At 48.7% G+C, this 21,361-nt stretch overlaps 2 protein-coding genes and 1 long non-coding RNA gene across 12 annotated transcripts in view; 2 read left to right on the forward strand and 1 right to left on the reverse strand.

The window, feature by feature from the left end:
- Positions 1 to 21,361, reverse strand: part of LOC140898275 (uncharacterized) — a 2,445,793-nt gene that overhangs the window by 306,632 nt on the left and 2,117,800 nt on the right. The gene's annotated exons all lie outside the window — the stretch shown is intronic.
- On the forward strand, positions 575 to 8,777 carry LOC144929437 (uncharacterized). Its single transcript, XR_013634668.1, has 3 exons — positions 575 to 772; positions 7,604 to 7,699; positions 8,554 to 8,777. It is a non-coding gene; the product is annotated as an uncharacterized LOC144929437 (long non-coding RNA).
- On the forward strand, positions 11,214 to 19,759 carry LOC140897665 (E3 ubiquitin-protein ligase TRIM7). The gene is made up of 4 exons (XM_073310566.2): positions 11,214 to 11,349; positions 14,955 to 15,014; positions 17,449 to 17,577; positions 18,894 to 19,759. The coding sequence occupies exons 1-4, from the start codon at positions 11,214 to 11,216 to the stop codon at positions 19,178 to 19,180; spliced, it is 612 nt and encodes a 203-aa protein (XP_073166667.2). The 3' UTR covers positions 19,181 to 19,759.

A 21,361-nucleotide genomic window follows, 5' to 3' on the forward strand; every position in this document is an offset into this window, starting at 1 on the left:
TCCCTCCTGCCCCCTCACACATCCCATTTCATGCCTCAATCCCCTCTGGCCCACACTCCCCCTGCCCCTTTTCAGCCCCCTTCCGGCTCCCACTCCCCAGGTGTCGTTGACCCAGCTGTCCCCACAGCGCAGTCTGGAAAAGGCTGCCAAGTCTCACAAGATAAAAAATCTGCACTGCCCTTTCCCAGCAAGCCCAAAGCAAGCCAATCCCATTTCGGAGGCACCGCCCAGTCCCACTCACCAAGCCCCAAACAAGCCACACACTTCAATGGCAAAACAAGCAACAGGCTTCTTTAAGAAAAGCAACCCGCTACTGAGAGAAATGAATGGGCAAGTACAAAGAAGCTATTATAGGCTTCCTAATAGAAGCCTCCCCACCCCACCCAAAGCCCCCAAACAAGCAGTTACATAACAAAGAAGCCAAAGGGAGCCCTTTGGCTCCCAGCAAATGAGATCAGCATCGACCTGACTGTCCCTGGGGGCTGCAGTGATCGCTGGGGTCACCCAGTCCAGCAGCAGGAAGTGAATCGCTCTCGCTGCAGTGACTCTGGGGCGCTGTGGGGGGGCCACGCTCCTTGCAAGATCCCCGAGCCCCGGCGGCTGCTGCTGGGGACCCCGGGGCCCTGGCTGCAGCTGGGAGAGGGGAATTTCCAGCAGTAAGATTCCCGCTGCTCCCAGGAGCCTCTCCCGGTGCAGAGACCCCAGCCTGGCCAGGACCCCCCATCCCGGGCTCCAGCCCCTGCTCCTGGGGAGGGCACCGCTTGGAGGGAAGGTAAGAGAGACCTGCCCATCCCCACAGGGAGAGGTGCCCCCCCGGTGCCATCCTGGCTGCAGGGGGAGGGTTTGGCCCCAGGCTGCTCCCAGCGGAGCTGGCTGCGATTCCCTGCCCTGGGCCCAGGGAAGCTGCCGCCAACTCCCTTTGGCTCCGATGCTGATCTCATTTGCCCATCTGGTCTCACATTGGAACCGGAGAACTAGTTCAAACCGGGATTTCGTACTGGAACTGGAGCTGAACCTGAAGCATAATTTTGTTTTACTGATTGAACCTGCACTGAACTGAAAGAAAAAAGTGTGTGTGTGTGTCCAGTTAAAATTAAGATTTCGCATTTTTTAAGCTCATCATTTAAAAAAAATTACGGTCATCTTATTTTCATTTTGAGAGATGAAAACAAAATACACAATGGGCTGGTGATTTTCCCACAATGGGAGCAATCAACTGTTTCAGAGTAACAGCCGTGTTAGTCTGTATTCGCAAAAAGAAAAAGAGTACTTGTGGCACCTTAGAGACTAACCAATTTCTTTGAGCATGAGCTTTCGTGAGCTACAGCTCACTTCATCGGATGCATACCGTGGAAACTGCAGCAGACTTTATATACACACAGAGAATATGAAACAACACCTCCTCCCACCCCACTGTCCTGCTGGTAATAGCTTATCTAAAGTGATCATCAAGTTGGGCCATTTCCAGCACAAATCCAGGTTCTCTCACCCCCTCACCCCCCCTCCCAAAAACCACACACACAAACTCACTATCCTGCTGGTAATAGCTCATCCAAAGTGACCACTCTCCCTACAATGTGCATGATAATCAAGGTGGGCCATTTCCAGCACAAATTCAGGTTTTCTCACCCCCCCACCCCCATACACACACAAACTCACTCTCCTGCTGGTAATAGCTCATCCAAAGTGACCACTCTCCCTACAATGTGCATAGTAATCAAGGTGGGCCATGTCTAGCACAAATCCAGGCTGTCTCACCCCCCCCACACATTTTTTTTTCCCCAGGGGCACACACACACACACAAACTCACTCTCCTGCTGGCAATAGCTCATCCAAACTGAACCTGAACAGTAACAGATCTGTGGGCGGGCAGGGGGAAAGACAAGAAGGGGTGGCAAGCATGGAGTTGGGCAAAATTTTGTTTCACCAAAATGTGGGTGCAGATAGGCTTGAGTCAGAAGTCAGAAATATTTATGTCTTAGCATCAATGTCAGACATATTTGAATTTGAAAGATGAATTGGAACTTCTTATGAAGCTTGTGAAATCTCCAAAAGGGAAGCAACATCTGGACCAAGGAAAGCCCCAAAAGGCTGGGGCTAATTCTTTATTCGTTTGCAGATGAGCCACTTATCACTTCCCCCCTGCTTGTTTGACCATTTCTAGGGGAAAAGATTCCCCCCTGCCCCTCTCCTACCCCATGGGCTGGGGGAGCTGCTATTTTATCTCTCACCATCCCCCTCCCTTCTCCTACCCTCTGGCTCTCCCTTCTCCAGCCAGTCTCAGCTTGCTCTCATATTCTCCCTCGAGCCTCCCCACAGCCCCTCTCCACACATCCCACCCTTTCCTTCTCTTTATCCCGCCACTGAGAGTTTCCCTCTATTCCAGCTCTGTTCCCCTGAGCCCCAGAATTCTCCCCCGCCCCCTGATTTCTGAGTATTCCCTCAGCATCTCTTCAGCAGCCCCACATCTCCATGGCCCCATCCTGCCTGTGCTTCCCTGTTCACCACCCTCCTGCCCCCTCACACATCGCTGTTAACCCCTCAGTGCCCTCTGGCTCTCAGAGCCCCCTGCCCCTCTTCACCCCCCTTCCGGCCAGCCCCACTCCCCTTCCCCTAGGATCCACCCCCTTCCCCTGCCGAAGCCCCCCTCTCCATGTCTGCCAGCCCCCCCAACCCAGAGCACAGGGAGGGCAGGCGGCATGTGCTCCCCCACCCCGCAGCACAGGGTGGGCAGGTGGTGCGTGCCCCCCCCAGGTCCCCAGCACAGGGTGGGTGGCATGCAACCACCACCACCACCACCCCCGGCCACCCCACACACAGGACAGGCCACCTCAGCACCTCCGTTCCCCTCCCTCCCCCAAGCAGCAGGCGGCATGGCCTCAGTGCCTGACGCCCCCCAGCACTGGGCAGCCACAGCTACGCCAAGTCCTGACCGCCCTAGCCCCATCCCCAGCATGCTGCTTCCCTGAAGAGGAGTAGCCTGCCTGGGCTGGGGCCAAGAAGGAAGGGCAAGCAGGGCTTTGAGGAGGAGCATGGGCAGGGCCACACAAGGCTATTTGGGTAGGCACAGCCTTCCCCAGCCTATGCAATGCAACACCCATGCGGGTGTTGTCAAGGTTCCTTCCCCACTCTGAACTCTAGGGTACAGTTGTGGGGACCTGCATGAAAGGCCCCCTAAGCTTATTCTTACCAGCTTAGGTTAAAAACTTCCCCAAGGTACAAACTTTGCCTTGTCCTTGAACACTATGCTGCCACCACCAAGCATGTTAAACAAAGAACAGAGAAAGAGCCCACTTGCAGATGTCTTCCCCCCCAGATATCCTCCCAGGCCCTAGACCCCCTTTCCTGGGGAAGGCTTGATAAAAGTCCTCACCAATTTGTACAGGTGAACACAGACCCAAACCCTTGGATCTTAAGAACAATGAAAAAGCAATCGGGTTCTTAAAAGAAGAATTTTTTAATTAAAGAAAAGGTAAAAGAATCACCTCTGTAAAATCAGAATGGTAAATACCTTACAGGTAATCAGATTCAAAACATAGAGAATCCCTCTGGGCAAAACCTTAAGTTACAAAAAGACACAAAAACAGGAATATACATTCCATTCAGCACAGCCTATTTTACCGGCCATTGAACAAAAGGAAATCTAATCCATTTCTAGCTAGATTACTTACTAACTTTTTACAGGAGTTCTGAGCTGCATTCCTGATCTGTTCCCCCCAAAAGCATCACACAGACAGACAGACAGACCCTTTGTCCCCCCCCCCCCCCAGCTTTGAAAGTATCTTGTCTCCTCATTGGTCATGTGCTAGCAAGGTTATCTTAGCTTCTTAACCCTTTACAGGTGAAAGGGATTTGTCTCTGGCCAGGAGGGATTTTATAGTTCTGTATACAGAAGGATGGGTACCCTTGCCTTTATATTTATGACAGGTGTGATCTGACCTCATTGGTTTTATTGAGATCGTTACCATTTAAAACACTATTTCAGTTTATCAATTCATTCTGGCTATAAAATAGCAGCAGCGTGTTCTCATCGCTTTTCCTTACGCTTCTTTAAGGAAATCGGTTTTTGTACCAAACTGATAAACACACTCTCCTCTTGCAGCATGTGCAGAGGTAGATAGAAGCTGGAAAGTGGCAGCAATTTCTACTCCTGTCATGTGGGGAGATTCGAGTCCTCTCTTAAAGAAACGGCCACAGTCCCACTGAGTTGGAAATGTCTGTACCAGCAGTCTCCAGCTTTCAGGGTCCCAAGTTATCTGACTCCAGCAAAGATTTTGAAGTGCCCCTTCTTCCTGCTCTTCTTGTGGGCTATAATAAATTGAGTGATGAAAACACTAACCACCCAGCCAACAAACCTTTGTTAACAGAGTTAAGGTTTCCCAGTGACAGCTCAGGCCCTGCCACAATCTCAAGTTCATCAAAACGCTTTCTACTGAAAACCAGGAAATAGAGAGTTAAGGTCCATGCCAGTGCAACCTTCACCCTGCCCGCTGGAGTTGGGAATAGTCACTGAGAATTATCTGCATGCACCCCAGCTGCATTCAATGTGTTAGGTGTAGCTGTACTGAATGGTGAAGAAATCAGTTGGAGTAACTTAAGTGAGCTGTGTCAGGGATCCTTCCCCACTCTGAACTCTAGGGTACAGATGTGGGGACCCACACGAAAGACCCCCTAAGCTTATTTCTACCAGCTTAGGTTAAAACCTGGTACGCTGCCACCTCCCAGCGATTTAACAAAGAATCAGGGAAGAGACCACTTGGAGACGTCTTCCCCCAAAATATCCCCCCAAGCCCTACACACACCCTTTCCTGGGGAGGCTTGAGAATAACATCCTAACCAATTGGTTACAAAATGATCAAAGACCCAAACCCCTGGGTCTTGGAACAATGGAAACATCAGTCAGGTTCTTAAAAGAAGGATTTTATTAAAAAAAAAAAAAAGAAAGGTAAAAATCATCTCTGTAAAATCAGGATGGAAAGTACTTTACAGGGTATTCAGATTCAAAACACAGAGGATCCCCCTCTGGGCAAAACCTTAAAGTTACGGAAAACAGGAATAAACCTCCCTCTTAACGCAGGGAAAATTCACATAAAACAAAAGATAAACTAATCCGCCTTGCATGGCTTATCTATACTGGTTGCAATATTGGAGACTTGGATTAGGATGGGTTGGAGAAGATGGATTTCTGTCTGGCCTCTCTCAGTCCCAAGAGAGAACAACACATAAACTAAAAGCGCAAACAAAAGCCTTCCCCCAAGATTTGAAAGTATCTTGTCCCCTTATTGGTCCTTTGGGTCAGGTGCCAGCCAGGTTAGCTGAGCTTCTTAACCCTTTACAGGTAACAGGATGTTGCCTCTGGCCAGGAGGGATTTTACAGTATTGGAAACAGGAAGGTGGTTACCCTTCCCTTTATATTTATGACAAGCTGTGATTGTGATATGCGGAGAGCTGGGGATTAGTTTGAGGAGCGTCTCAGAGCTGTGACTGTGATGTGAGATCTGGGTTTGAAGCCCCCATGTCTGTTATCAAAGGACAGAGCTGCACATGTACCTTGAGGGATCCAGTATGCATCATTCCAGCACTGAGTTAGGGAGGTTCAGTCAGCAGCAGGACCCAGGGGATCTTCTTGCCATGGGGCTTGTCAGCAGGGTGGTGGGAGAGGAGAGCTGTCTGTGTGTTGAATGAGAAGTGAAAGTACAGTGTTGAATGCAATCTTGTGAGAAAGGGTTGTAAAAGGGCAGGAAGGATTATAAAATTCGACACACATGGGAACAGACTCAGTGTTTGAGCATAGAACAGACGTAGGTAGCTCCTGGCCAGTAAAGCTCACCAAAATCAAGTTGTACTTTAGCAAGAAGAAAGTGTTTGAGTCTGTGTTACAGTTGTCATGTGCCCTATTCCCTGAGTGCTCTGCACCATCTGCAAAGGCAGAGTGCCAGCGTGCAGGATGGGGGTTCTGGGTCATCCTGCAAAGAGGGCAGAGCTGAGGCTGTGTTGCCATTTACATTAACTCTTTATTTCCTGGTTTTCAGAAATTTTAGTTTTGATGAACTTGAACTTTTGATGTCAATGAGCAACCCGAACTCTCCTTTAACAAAGTTGTGGGGTTCTTTGTTTGCCTGGGGGTTTTGCTTGTTTGTTTGTTTTGCTATTTAATTTCCTAGTATTTTAAATGGAAAGAGACTTGTTGTAAGAGTTAATGATCACTTAGACATTTGTAGTTCTCATCTACATTTTACAGCTGATACAATACTGTGACAAGAAAATAACAGAAAGACCTACGGAGAATTTGGGGTTGACAGCCCACCCGTGCCAAGCCCCCCCCCAACTTCCTCTGCCACTTACCCCCATATCACCACTGACATTTCTTCAGACGAAACAATAAATAATTATAATTATAAAGAAACTTTGGTGGAGGTGAATGTTACCCACAGGTTTACATTTCAGTCTGAGATTTGTGTCCAGGGTGGATAGAATCTATGAATTTCATGAAATATTGTGTTTTTATTTCATTTTGTTGTCATTCTGTTTTGTGTTTTGGAACAAGCTGTATCTCAGGAATATCTTGATCCAATGACCCTAAATTTGAATCACTAACCCTACTCTGCTCTCCCATCTGGGTGAAATTAGTGAGTGAAATTTTAATCATGTGTAATGTATATAAAGAAACAAATACTAGCTAAAAGGCAGATAAGGTTACTCATGTGCAGTTTCCCACCACAGCCCCAATCTTTAAAAGCAAGGTGTGATAGAGCTTTCAATGGCCAGATGAACTAGTGGCTAGTTTGTTGCTCAAAGGGGATTTAGGGGGATCTGGGTCACACACCCCCTCCATCAGGTCCCAGCCCAGGGCCCTGTGTGGTTCAACCCCTAAACAGGGGAGATGAGTCTCTCTCTCCCTGTCGGGGGGACACGGGGGGCCTTCAAAACCAGTTTCCTCAGGCTGCTTCCTTCTAAAGTCTCTTTAGTTTGGGGCACAGCCCCACTAGTCCAGTTGCCCCACAGTTGGGGCTTATCTGCAGGCTCCCCTTGGCTTACTTGCCTCCAGTGGCTGCGTTGGCTGGCAAGTCGCTACTCCGTCCCTTCAGGCAGGCAAACAGGGAGCTCCTGCCCCCTCACCAGTCATCCCCTGGCTGAGCTGGCTCCCTTCTTTTCTCCTCCCTCCAGGCCTGGCATTGGCTGCAGGTATAACGGGGCAGGGCTAGCTGAACCCAAAGGTTTTCTTTGATCCCTGCTGTGACAGTCGGCACTTTCTCTTCTCCTTCATAGAAGGAAATATAGATTTAAAGAGAATACCTACCCCATTCCTGGCTACACACTTCTAAAATCATTCACTGGCAATAGGACACTGCCCCATCCCAGGTAAGTACCTTTGACAGAAGAGTTCTACACACGACACTGAGTGCGTTCATCTCACTCACAATGTAAAGCAATGTAAAGCTGTCTCTGTTAATGAGGTTTCATTTCCTTGGTGTTCCTGATGTCATAAACCTGGTAGGGTTAACAGTCACCTACAGAGCCTTCGGTTTGATATGGAAACCCCCCACCCCACCCCAAGCACTCTCAAAATGAAACCTCCCAAAATCATTTCTGTTTCTTCAGGAAAAGATTCAGGCCCATTTGGAGATTCTGAAGGAAGAGAGAGAAAAGCTTCTGAGATTTAAAGTGACTGGAGAGGTTTAAAGCCTGGAGTATCTGGTAGGTGCCCATTGTTATTAACTTGCAGGGACTTGCAGTGGGCCATCAGTTAGGAAGCTGGTCTCGGGACCCCCCACCCATGGCTTCTCCCAGCAGCCTGGGCTCCCTGGGCCTCTTTTACCCTGGCCGGGCTCCAGCTTCCAGCCTGGCCGGGAGGCTGGACCTTGGGGAGAAGAGGAGCGGTAGATGGCTGGGTCTGTGGTGAAAAGTGGATGGGCCAGGCCCCTTGGCTTCCCTTTGCGGGTGCACCTGGTAGGACATCTGTTTGTAGGCAGCTTCCTCCATGGACTTGGGGAATGTGGGCTTTGTGTTTCTTCATGGGCATGGATGTCTGTGTTAGAGTCCTATGTCTTCGCACACATACACGCACCGGCCCTGAGAAATCCTCTCTCAGGAGCAGGACCACATCATATTCTGTAGAATCTAAGCTTCCATTCCAATTAATGAGTTAATTTCTAGCCCTTGTGTCTTTCACAAAACTCCTCCAAAGGTGAGCAGACTATGTCTCGTGCAGTGCTATCTGCCTGAGTCTGCAGACATTTCTTGCATTGTTAATTATTTCTCTCCCCTCGCATCTCTGTTAATGTAGTGCTCAGTCCTGCTGGCTGCTGCTCTGGGTCTGGCTTAACACAGTGTGCTGACTATGTCAGACATAGAAACATACCATGAAAAAATGTTAGGGACAAATGGGAAAGTGGTAGAAAATCCTCTCCCTAGTAACGACAGGGTATAATCATGTGTTAGACATCACAGAATTTTCAAAGAAATTCTCCCTCCTGCAGAATCAGCACTCCATGAACAGACCCTAGACTCTCTCTCTAACCCTTACCTTTCCTTTCTTTTAAAAAAAATAGATACAGACACAAAACAAGAGGCAGAAGGTTGTATCTGAATTTCAGCAACTGCGGCAGTTTCTAGAAGAAGAAGAGCACCTCCTGCTGGCCCAGCTGGAAAATCTGGAAAAGGTGATTGTGAAGATACAGAATGACAATGTCATTAAAATGTCTGAGGAGATTTCCCGTCTCAGCAACTTGATCAGTGATCTGGAGGGGAAGTGTCAGAAGCCAGCAAGTGAATTCCTGCGGGTGAGACTGAGTTATAAACATCCCTGATCCAAACACAGGGATAGGACAGCTCCTGAATCATGGGCACTGGAGACCAGCAGTCAGAGGTCACAGTGTAATTCAGTGTGTGCATTCCTGAAATGTGAATTATTGTTTCTCTTTGAAGAATTACAGACTCATTTATATTAGAGATGACATTAACTCAGCAAATCCATGGCCCTAGGGCCAAGGCAGGGCCTCTTTTACCCATATCTGCAAAATCCCTTCTCTGGGATCCCCAGTGGGCGGCATTTGGGACTAAAATTGTTTTTCTGTCTCTTTCCTCTCTAGGATGTCAGAAGCACCTTGAGCAGGTATGTGGCTCTATTTCACTTCCCCTCATTCTTCACGATGCTGTGAAAGGGCTTGGAGAGTGTATCGACTCTACATTTCATAAAAATATAAGAATGGCCATACTAGGTCAGACCAGTATCCTGTCTTCCAACAGCAGCCAATGCCAGGTGCCCCAGAGGGAATGAACAGAACAGGTTATCGTCAAGTGATCCATCCCCTGTCACCATTCCCAGCATCTGCCAAACACAGGCTAGGAACACCAAGCTGGTTTATAGCCACTGATGGACGTATGCTCCATGAACTTATCTAGTTCTTTTTTTAACCCTGTTTGTGTCTTGGCCTTCACAACATCCTCTGGCAAAGAGTTCCACAGGTTGACTGTGCGTTGTGTGAAGAAATACTTCCTTTTGTTTGTTTTAAAACTGCTGTCTATTAATTTCATTTGGTGACCCCCTAGTTCTTGCATTATGAGAAGGAGTAAATAACACTTTCTTATTTACTCTCTCCAACCAGTCATGATTTTAAAGACCTCTATCATAGCCCCCCTCTTAGCCGTCTGTTTTCTAAGATGAAATGTCCCAGTCTTATTAATCTCTCCTCATATGGAAGCTGTTCCATAACCAGTATCATTTTTGTAGTGCTTTTCTGAACCTTTTTTGAGATGGGGTGACCAGGTCTGCATGCAATTTTCAAGATTTTGCATGGATTTATATAGACGCAATGTGATATTTTCTGTTGTATTATCTATCTCTTTCTTAATGATTCCCAACATAGTTAGCTTTTTTGACTATCACTGCACATCGAGGGGATATTTTCAGAGAACTATCCACAATGACTTCAGGATCTCTTTTTTGAGTGATAGCAGCTAATTTAGACCCCCTCATTTTATAACTATAGATGGGATTATGTTTTCCAATATGTATTACTCTGCATTTATCAGTAGTGAATTTCATCTGCCAAATTTTTTACCCAGTCACCCAGTTTTGTGAGATCCCTTTGTAACTCTTCACAGTCTGCTTTGTACTTAACTATCTTGAGTAGTTTTGCATTATCTGCAAATTTTGCCACCTCACTGTTTACCCCAGATCATTTATGTATATGTTGAATAGGACTGATCCCAGTACAGACCCCTGGGGAACACCACTATTTATCTCTCTCCATTCTAAAAACTGATAATTTGTTCCTACCCTTTGTTTCCTATCTTTTAATCAGTTACTAATCCATGAGAGGACCTTCCGTCTTATCCCATGACAGCTTACTTTGCTTAAGAGCCTGTGGTGAGGGATCTTATCAAAGGCTTTCTGAAAATCTAAGTACACTATATCCACTGGATCCCCCTTATCCACATGTTTGTTGACCCCCTCAAAGAATTTTAGTAGATTGGTGGTGCATGATTTCCCTTTACAAAAACCATGTTGACTCTTCCCCAACAAATCATGTTCATCTATGTATCTGATAATGCTGTTCTTTACTATAGTTCCCCAGGGCACTGCAGCAAAATATATGGGGCAAGGTCACGTTCTGAATGTAATTCCCATTTATGCATTTAATCCTCACCCTTTAACACAGGACTCTTGAATTATCTATTCAGTGGGAAAGATTGGCCTACAGTATTTCCTAGAGATGTTACATCCCTGGGGAATTGGCTGCCTCAGAACCCCGAGGATCAATATGGGCCTTTCATCTCAAGGCACTGGTTACAATCATGCCCTGGACAGCAGGAATCAAGAGTCTTTACCACCTCAGGACTGTTTGGAGACCTGTGTGGAAGGAACTGGTGGGGGCGGGGGCCCCTGAGGTTTCAATCTAGTTCCTGAAAGAACAATCTGATAACACTGTGCGCATGAAATATGGGAACATACTAGTATTAGTGCATGGAGGCGAAGGAGTGAATTGGTCATGAAAACATGATTCCCCTTTGATGTACAGATCTGCTCTGTCCAGGCCAGAGATGAAGAATATTAATGGGGCCTTTAGGGAAAGGTTGCACTGCCATGGCCAGTGCTGTGCCTGCTCTGAGACTGGGAGAAGTGGAGGAATTCTAACTCCAGGCCCATAAGAGCAGCAACTTCCACTAGCAAGGAATTATAATGAGTCACTAAAAGAAACATAATATCATGAAATTCTTCCTCTCCAGGTGCGAGAAGGGGAAGTTCCTCCAGCCAGTGGAGATTTCTCCTGAGCTGGAAAAGAGACTCAGTGATTTCTCCCAGCGAAATATTGCTCTAATGGAGATTCTGTGGAAGTTCAAAGGTACTGAGAAGGGATCTAGGAAAGGAAACCAGGGTGTGTCTCTGGGACTATGGGTGGAGATGGGCTCTGGGCAACTGGTTCAATTAGATTATGTACCTATTTAATAACAAGTAGAAAGCAGACAAACTGAGCAGATGAAGTAAGGGCCCAGGTGCCAGGATCTTTCACATTGTTTCACTCTGTGAACTTTGGTACAATCATTAAGGTAAAAATGTACAAAATTTGGGGTACCTCAGTTTCTCTCTTCCAACTACAGAACTACGGGGCATGTGCTCCAGAGCTTTTTAGCAGCCCCACATGCAGCTGGAGTCCGTAGGATCTGCAGGTGCCCATTACCAAGGAACTCCGGGCCCCAGGTGCCTAAGGCCTTGTCTATCTACACTACAGAGTTTTGTCGATTCCAGTTACGCCAACAAACAGCCACTACTATAATTAAACCACTGTTGCATGTCCACACTGTGCTCCTTGTGTCGGCAAAGCACATCCACAATAGTAGCTTTGCATTGACACAGACAGCTCTGGGTAGCTATCCCACTGTGCCACTGGTCAGAAGGTGCTTTGTGAAGGGTTTGCAATGCCTCATGCAGGCAGGTAGAGAGTCACATGATGAAGGTTTCTCAATCTCATTGTTCCATGGGCATCCTACTGTATGGCCAGCTATTTTTCAACTGCCCTGGCAACCTGCACCCCAGCCATCACTGTCAGAAAGCATGGATACTACGCTGCTGTTCAGGATTGTGCTGTGCTGTGTATTGTGCTTGTATTGAACACAAGGCTATAGGGGGAACCCAATGGGGGGCTATTTGGCTGGAGGATGCCTTGAAGGAGCATTTTAACACTGAGCCACAGTAACATGTGTTGCTGTAGTGTGCTGAACCTGGCATTGTTTCTTTGCACTGTGCTATGAACCTTGTAATGATTTCTGTGTGTGCCTGAAAAGTTACACATCTTAGATCCCTTTTTAGAGTAACGCTTGATAATATGACCAAACTGACACTGCTGAACAGTAATTAGGGTTACCATACGTCCGTATTTTCCCAGACATGTCCAGCTTTTTGGTTCTTAAATCACCATCTGGGAGGAATTTTTAAATATCTAAAAACGTCTGGGATTTTGCCACATCGGTTGGGACGCCCTTTGTCCCGATATTGGGGACCGCTCACCTCACCACACACACCAAAGTCCCGGGGCTGGTGGCGCTTTCTGGGGCAGCTCCTGGCACCTGCCCGCTGGCAGGAGCCTGCAGTGTGGGCGGCCCCTAGGCACAGAGGCAGAGGTGGTCTCCGCGTGCTGCCTCCTGCCCAATCAGAGCTGCGGGGGCAGGGCCTGCAGGTGCCGGCAGCGGGCAGCGAGCCCTCCGCCCCCGCCCTGACCCGACCTGACCTGAACCTAGGAGCCAGAGGGACCTTCCGGATGCTTCCTGGGAGCCGCCCCAGGTAAGCACCGCTGGGACTCCCCACCTCGCCCCCCGGAAGGTGCCTCTGGCTCTTAGGGTCGGGTCGAGTCAGGGGTGGGGGGGGAGGGCTCTCTGCGTGCTGCCGGCACCTGTAAGCCCCACTCCATGGCTACGGCAGCTCCCATTGGTGCTTTTCTTTGGTGCTGGCCAATGGGAGCCACGGAGCTCACGCTTGTGGCGGGCGCAGCCCGTGGAGACCCCTTGGCTGCCCCTGATCCTAGGAGCCAGAGCGACCTGCGGCAGGAGGGGTGAGTAGGCGAGTGGGGCATGGTGGTGAAGAGGCGAGCGGCGAGGGAGCCAGTGGCTGGCTGGTGGGTGGGTGAGGAGGCAAGTGGCAGGCGGGGAGGGTGAAGAGGCGAGCGGCGAGCCAGCGGTGGGCAGTGAAGAGGCGAGCGGCGAGGGAGCCAGGAGCGGGCGGGGTCCAATGGGGCAGAGAGGGGGCAGAGTTGGGGACTTTGGGGAAGGGGTTGGAATGGGGGCGGGGAAGAGGTGGAGTTGGGGCGGGGGCAGGTGGGGCAAGCAAATACCCCCTTCCCCCCCCCCAGTGTAGTGTCCTCTTTTTTGAATATTCAAATATGGTAACCCTAACAGTAATACAAGAAGCCCACAGAAGTGTGTGTTTGTGTGGGGGAAGCATGTGTGACAGCATGTGGGGGGGTTGTGCATGAGAGAGAGAGAGAATGTGTTGGCGGAGCGTGTGAGAGACTGTGTGTGTGGGGAGTGTGTATGTGAGAAAGAGAGACAACTTGTGTATGGGGGACTTCCTGGGGCTTTGAAAGGGGAGGGACACATGTCTACATAGCTGGATGAATGGCAGCAGATTTCCAAACAGTGAGCAGAGCGGTTACGGTGGGCATCCTGAGATACCTTCCGGAGGCCAGTTACAGCAATGTAACAAACACAGTGTCTACACTGACACTTTGTTGATCTAACTTTGCTGCAAAAATCTCTGCCTCCCATTGAGGTGGTTATATGTTGTCAGTAAAGCAGGAGAGTTTTGTCACCAAGAGGTGCATTGTAGTGTGTACACCTCCACTGTTTTGTCAATGAAAGCTGCCTTTTGCCGACAAAACAGTGTAGACAAGGCCTAAAGGTCGGCACCCAAAACGTAAACCCTCAATTTAAGGCCACTTTTGAAATGTGGACCCAGCTCACCATTGTGCTCTGGCCCCGTGTGGCAGCTTGTGTGGGCCAAAGGGGCTGTAGGGAAGGTGTAAACCCAGGGGAATCCTCGCAGCACAGGAGCCTCTTGTGCCTCCAGCTCCTCCACAGCAGCTGCAGGCTCAAGGAGTGTTCCCGGGAAAGCAGGGAATAGAGTGGAGTTGTTGAGGGCTGGGCAGAGGAGGAAGGGGTGGAGCAGGAATAATGGGGTGTGGCCAGGGTAAAGCTGTGCCTTTGACACTGCCTCCGGGAGAAGTCATCTAGGGGCCACTGGACCAGAGGTGCAACTCAGGCTGGACCTCCGGACTTCCGCAGCCTGTGCCAATGTCTGCCCTGACCCCAGCAGCTACTGAATAGGAGAACCACAAACTGCTTCCCCCATCCTTTTACCAGTGCAGGGGTGAATGAGGCCCATTGAGCCAATTCTCTCCCTGACTCAGTTTCCACATTTATGAAATAATTTTAAGATTATTTGTATTTCAGTCTATGCAGAATGAAAGCCCCGTTGTGCTGAGCTCTGTACATATACTGAGCTCTGTACATATACTGAGACCCAAAGAGCTCACAATTCAAGCTCCTCATCCTGAAAAGTCTCAGCATCCCACTGATGTGAAAGAGGCCAATGTTTGTAAAGTTACATTAATGCTAAAATCTTTGCAGGATCTGGCCTGGCTCATGACAAAATGTAAAAGGAGAATGAGAAATCAGCTGGGTTTGGAGGATGAGGGAACAGAAAATCTATCTTCCACATAGTGTCTCTTTGAGTGGTTCTGAGGCTTCATGGATATTGGTTCTGTTGATTTGAGACGCTTGAATGAAAGAGAAAATAGGATGATTCATATTAGCTTTGTTAAAAATCTGGGTGTGTCTCTGTCTCTCTTCAACTGTTTTTCTCTCATAATTAAAATACAATTATGTCAATTAAATGTGAGGATGTCACAAATATGACAGCATGAAATATCATCTGTCTTATCCTTTCCCCCTCCAGACATTCTGTCATCTGAACTGGAGACAATAAGAGGGAAATCCTTAGGATCACACAGACCAGGTGAGACTTCAGGTGGAGATTATCATTAAATAAAGAGGAAAATCCCATGAAAACATTTTCATGAACTTCTAGATAAATGTACAAACCAAACCAACACTGACCATGACACCCCCCCCTAAAAATAAAAATAGAAACAAAAACATGAAATACTAAAAGAAAAGGAGTACTTGTGGCACCTGTGGCTCACGAAAGCTTATGCTCAAATAAATTGGTTAGTCTCTAAGGTGCCACAAGTCCTCCTTTTCTTTTTGCAAATACAGACTAACACGGCTGCTACCCTGAAACATGAAATACTAAGAAATCCCAAGCCGAAATCACACAAACAATCCTGATACCATCTTTAGTGTTGAGTCCCTGCACCCACTGACGAACAGAAACACTCTCCCTGACCAACAAACACTCTGAGGCTAGGCCTACATAGCAATGTAAGCGTAAGGGATATGAGTCAGCTGACCTCTTGTCAGGGAATCCTGGGCTTGAGCATCAACACTGCATTTTAACTCTAGGTTAAGAATTTTCTGCACTGGGGGGAAACGCGACTGCCAATCCTGTTTCCTAACTGTGGTGGTGCTATTGATGGGACGCGGGTGCCCGTAAGGAGCACGTGAGTACATACGCCGCGTAATTAGCTCATTTGGTGGCTGTCTCCATTTGAGAGGGCATTATACTGAATTACTGTCTAGTCGGATAACTGGGTTCTCCAGCTCTAGGCTCGGTCACATTGGCAAAAACATGCCCCTGTGCCTGTCCTAAGGATAATGAGGACATCAGTCTCCAGGGTGTCAAACTATTACAGTGAAACTTTGTAATTCTTAATTTTTCAAATACGATGATCAATGATCAAGTTTTTGCTTGATCATTTTGCAGAGCAGGGACCATAGCAGCTGCCCTGCAGGGAGAAGAAGTGGCAGAGCTCTCGGCTCAGTATGGCTGAGGGAAGGATGACCAACCTCCTAACTTTGCTCCCTGCTCCAGGCAAGCTCCGTGCACCACCATGGAGGAGAAACTTCCACCACCACTGTGGGAGGAGCAGGAAGGGGGACCTCTCGGCCAGGTAGTAATGCTGTGTCTGGCATGCTGTGCTGGCTGCCTGTAGCACTGCTCCTCTGCCTCCAGGAACTATAGGATACACCCAGAAGACTTCCACACCCAAGTCAAGACACGGATGCATGCACATAGGAAACCAATAGGGCTTGGACCCTGGGTTCCAGTTTAACATGGGCTCTGACCCTCCAGACCTGCAGGGTCCTGGGACTCTGGATCAGAGCCCTAGATTAGCATATTTGCAGTGTGGATGCAATGAGGGTTTGTCTTGAGCCCAGGCTCAGACCCTGGCTTAAACTGCTGTGTAGATACACTCTCCCTCACCAATCATTAATGCTGACCCTGGCATTTCCATACATGTCCGTAAGCCCTTTAAATATTAAATTCAAAGGGTTGCCACATTTTTTTCTTTTCCCCTATGTGAGAGGCTCGCTCCGATTGCTCTTCACCAGCATCCCATCTTTCTCTTCAGCTGGGCTGGGCTGAGATCTCCCATTTGAGTTGCTCTCTTTCTCCTCTGTTAGAGATATGGTCCCTCTGTGATGTTGCCACATCCTCCCTGCTCTCTGGGCTGGAGAAGGGGCCACTCTCTGGCCTGAGTGGATCATCCCCAATACCCATCCCCTTCTCTTCTCCCAGGCCAGGGAGAGAAGGACAGGCTCAGTATAGAGCTTCCCCCAGGTTTATATCTATTACCTTCCTCCTCTAACTCCCCTCCCTGCAACTTCAGGTTCTCACCTTCCTCTCTAACCCTCAGAGGAGAAGCTCCAGCAGGAAAAGCAGGGAGATGCTATTTGCATGTACTGGGACATGGTGGATCTACGCCTTCCCAAAGCTAAAGGCCCGTCCCCTCAACTAAGGGGGAGAAACCATGAAGCCCAGGGAACAATGGAGTATTTGGGACAATGAAAGAGAAACCAGGACAAGGAGAGAGGTCAGAAGTTAAAAATGAGGGAGCCAGAAGGGGACACCAAGCAGAGAACCCCAGAGAGCATCTGTTGCTCCTCAAAGGTGTCTAAGGAGTCAGTGAACACTGCCCAGGGGAACTGTGCCTGGAGACATGATTTTAAAAGGGAATGGATATACATGCCACAGTCTCAGAGCACTTCTTCCTCCCTCCAGATTTGTCCTCCTGCAGTGATGTGTGGCCATCTTGGCCATCACCAGGAGGAGATTAATAAGGAGGTCTTGCCACTTTCTGAAGTCACAAATGGGGTGTGTATACATCAGGAGGTGCAGGGAATATTGCAGCCAGAACTTTAGTAAGAGGTTCAAAAAGAGCTGGAAAAGGGGCTGCAAGCTGACACACCACCTAATATCCCCAGTGGGCTGTGGAACAAAAGTGGAGTACAGGCTGGCCCACCACAGTTCCTCATTTTCTCTCCTGTAGGTCCCACCATTTGGAGTCAGGATGGAACACAAAGGCAAGGAAGTGGATGGTGTGGAGCACAAGCATGTACAGATGTTCTCGGGGACTGGTACAGAGGTGGACCAGCTGGATGTCCTTCAGCCAATACAGGTGGCGTGTCAAAGGTGGCTGGGGAGGCTTGTGGTGCAGAGGTGATGATGAGTTACAGAGGGCCAGCTGTGAGGGATGAGTGGGAAACACCTTCTCACAGGACCTGGTTGAGGAAAGCAAGAGAAGCAAGAGGCTAGGTTGTCCTCACCTTCTGGAACACAAAGGAGGGGACATGTAGGGTGGGCAGCCCCGTGCACTGGCTGTGCACTGTGGGCTCCATCCAGTCACTCTAGTTCTGAGTCTGGTTGTACCATCCAGGGCTATCCTCTGATGCACCAAGGGGGATTCAACCACCTGCACACTAAGGTGTGGAAGAGTAGGGAGATGCAGCTGGGAAGGAGGGGAAAAGCAGCCACCACAGAAAGTCTCAGCAGCCAGGGGGACGAACTGCCAGGGCATCTCTGCTTATTCTCAGGCATTCAGGAGAGAGAAGCAGCTCCCCAGGCTGGTGTTGTAAATCAGAGACGCTGTGCTCTAATCTCTGTGACCCTTTTCCCCTCCAGACTCTTTCCCTCCTGAGCTAGAGCAGGGAAGGGAGGATCTCTGGGATCACACATCCAGGGTGAGCTTTGGGGGAGTTTTTCCTTCCATTAACAGAAAATGTCCATGAAAGCAACTCTCCCACACAGCAATAACCAGAGACACTTGCACTGCCCATCCCTAAAGCCACCTTAATTGTGATCTGAGAATTTGTATTGACATTGACAAGCCTTTCCAATATTACCTTCAAGGTGGTCAGGAGAGAGAGCCTCCTGGTTGCCACACCCTTCCCCATTTCACCTGGGGGACAGACTGTTCCCCATGGCTCTTCTCCTTTGGGCAGGGCTGGACTCTGCCATTGCAGCTGCTTTGTGGGTTGGGGAGATGGTGTCTCTCTAGTGCTGCCACCTGCAGACCTCCCTTCTCTCTGGGCTGGGAAGGGGCTGCCCCACCCATTGCCACCTCCTGCTTCCTGCTCACTGGCCTTGAACTATTGGCTCTTCCCCTGTGCTGCGAATTCATCTCTGCTCCCAGGCCTGGCTGTGGAGGATGCATTTATGGGAGGAGACTCCCTCTGGGGTTCAAAGTTGGTACCTGCCTCCTCAGGACTCTCCTAATTACAAGCTTTTGCTACCTTCCTTGCCAAGTCTCTGTTGCTGGGAATGAACCAGCCCTAGCTGGGGAGCAGGGAGCTGCATGCTCTATATTCAAATGAGAAAGTACAGAAGTGGATCCCATTACACAGGTTGAGGAACTGCCAAGCAGGGATGTTAGGGAGTGTGAGAAATGGTCCCAGATTCCCCCAGGGCTGAACTCTGATTCTCTCTCTCCCGTAGTGAATGTGATTCTGGATCCAGACACGGCTCATCCCCGACTCATCCTGTCTGAGGATCAGAAAAGTGTGAAATGGGGAGACACCAGGCAACATCTGCCAAACAATCCAGAGAGATTTGACTCCTGGGCCTGTATGCTGGGCTCTGAGGGATTCACTTCAGGGATATATTGCTGGGATGTGGAGGTGGGGGACAGAGGATTCTGGGCTGTGGGAGTGGCAAAAGAGTCTGTGAGGAGGAAGGGAGAAGTCAGCTTTAACCCTGAAGTGGGGATCTGGGCTGTGCAGTAGTTGGGTCTGTTCCAGGCTCTCACCTCCCCTGCAACCATACTACCCCTGAGCCAGGTCCCCAGGAGGATCCAGGTTTGTCTGGACTGTGAATGGGGCCAAGTGACATTTTTCGATGCTGATAACAAGGCCCCAATCTTCACTTTCCCACCAGCCTCTGTCCCTGCGGAGAGAATCTACCCCTGGCTCTGGGTGGGGGCAGGATCCGAGCTCAGACTGTGTCCCTGAGACACAGGGGGTGGAATATTGCACTGAGGACCCTGAAATCAGCCTCTCTAGCCTTGGAAACTCCAGTCTTTATGACCCTGGAGGGTCCTTGGGGTCTCATGTCTGGACTGTGAAACCACAGAAAGAAGCAAGTAATCAAGATGGAGAAGCCAATCTCATTGCCCAGGGAGCTATTTAGACTGTTTGTCGCTATCTTCTATGGTCCAGGAGGACTCTGGGGAGCTTCAGTCAGACAGTGTCACTAATACATGGGGGGAATTAAAAAATGGGCTTCCCTAGCCCCAGTCATGCTAGTCTCTATGACCCTGGAGGACTCCCGTGTACCCAACCCTCTGGTTCCTTATTCCATCTCCTCCCCCTCCATCTCTGCAGCACTAGGAATTTTGGGAGGCGGGGGGGGGGGGGGCGAGAGAGAAAGGGAGACCCATTGAAGCTGCAGGAGAAGCAGAGGGTCACTGTGGGGCAGGGAGGGATGTAGGGTTTTGGTGGGAGAAGTAATTGCTGGGCTGGGGGACAGGCAGATGTGGTGGCAGCAGAGATGGAGAATTAATTAATTGGGATTTGGAGTTTAGAGAGAAGCTGGAACCTCTACACCAGCAGGGAGCATTTTGTACAAAACTCTTTAATCAGATCTCATTGGGGCCCCCCAGTGACAGCTCCTGCAACAGGGGCCAAAGTCACATTCCTCTGTAGATATGGGATGTCTCTATTTGTCACACAGACATAGGGGATAGGAAGGGGAAAATTAAAAACCAAGAGACAGACCAGAAACCATTATAGAATCTTCTTTAAAAATCTCTTTTTGGGGGGGGGCAAGCGGTGTGTCAATCTCATGATTTTCTAAGAATTAAGAACATAAGAACGGCCAGACTGGGTCAGACCAAAGGTCCATCTAGCCCAGTATCCTGTCTTACGGCAGTGGCCAATGCCAGGTGCTTCAGAGGGAATGAACACTGGAAGAAGCAGGGACAGAGTGGGTTTAACCAGAGGGAGCAGAGGAAGCAAGAATAAAGGGAGAGTCCTAGAAAAAGGGTGAAAAACAGAAATGGATAGAGTGAAAGGAAAACATTCTTGAGAGGGGAAACACCCAGGGGGAGCAAATGGGGAAGGGGTAAAATTGGGGGACAGAATGGAGACTATGAGAGAAAAATAATCAGTTAACAGTGACTAGAGGAGAATGGAGAAGTCAGAAATAAACCAGGGTGGGTAACAAAAGCTAAAAAAGATTATGAGCAAAAATGGATAGAATGAAAGGAAAGAGAGAAGGAAAGAGAGAGTGTGAGAGAGGGAGAGATGACTTATAAAATGTTACTGAAAGTGAAGCTGTAACTCTTTAATTTCATACATTAATTCATGGACATTTGTGCCATTTTAGTTCCTCAAAAGAACTATGCTTCATTTTTTTGGACATTTTCCCATATGTTCTGGTTACTGAAGATCCTCTCAGCTGCTTTAAAGCCTGACATTTACTTAATGTAAATGAAGCCTACAAAAAGTTCTGTTGGCTTGTTTCCCTTTAATTTCCCAGCTGTGATTTTTGAAGGCCTTCATGAAGGGGCAGGACTAACTCAGAAATTTTAAAAGGCAGCTTCTAAGTACCAGAGGAGCTAGCAAATCAGGGAGTTTTGTGAGGGAGTTTAGAGATGGAAAACGAGAGCCAGATATACCTAACAAACATTCATAGAATCGTAGAAGATTAGGGTTGGAAGAGACCTCAGGAGGTCATCTAATCCAATCCCCTGCTTAAAGCAGGACCAACCCCAACTAAATCATCCCAGACAAGGCTTTGTCAAGCCAGGCCTTAAAAACCTCTAAGGATGGAGATTCCACCACATTCCTAGGTATCCCATTCCAGTGCTTCACCACCCTCCTAGTGAATAGTTTTTCTAATATCCAACCTAGACCTCCCCCACTGCAACTTGAGACATTGCTCCTTGTTCTGTCATCTGCCACCAC

This window comes from Lepidochelys kempii, chromosome 14 (assembly GCF_965140285.1).
Source record: "Lepidochelys kempii isolate rLepKem1 chromosome 14, rLepKem1.hap1, whole genome shotgun sequence".
Taxonomy (NCBI): Eukaryota; Metazoa; Chordata; order Testudines; family Cheloniidae; genus Lepidochelys; species Lepidochelys kempii.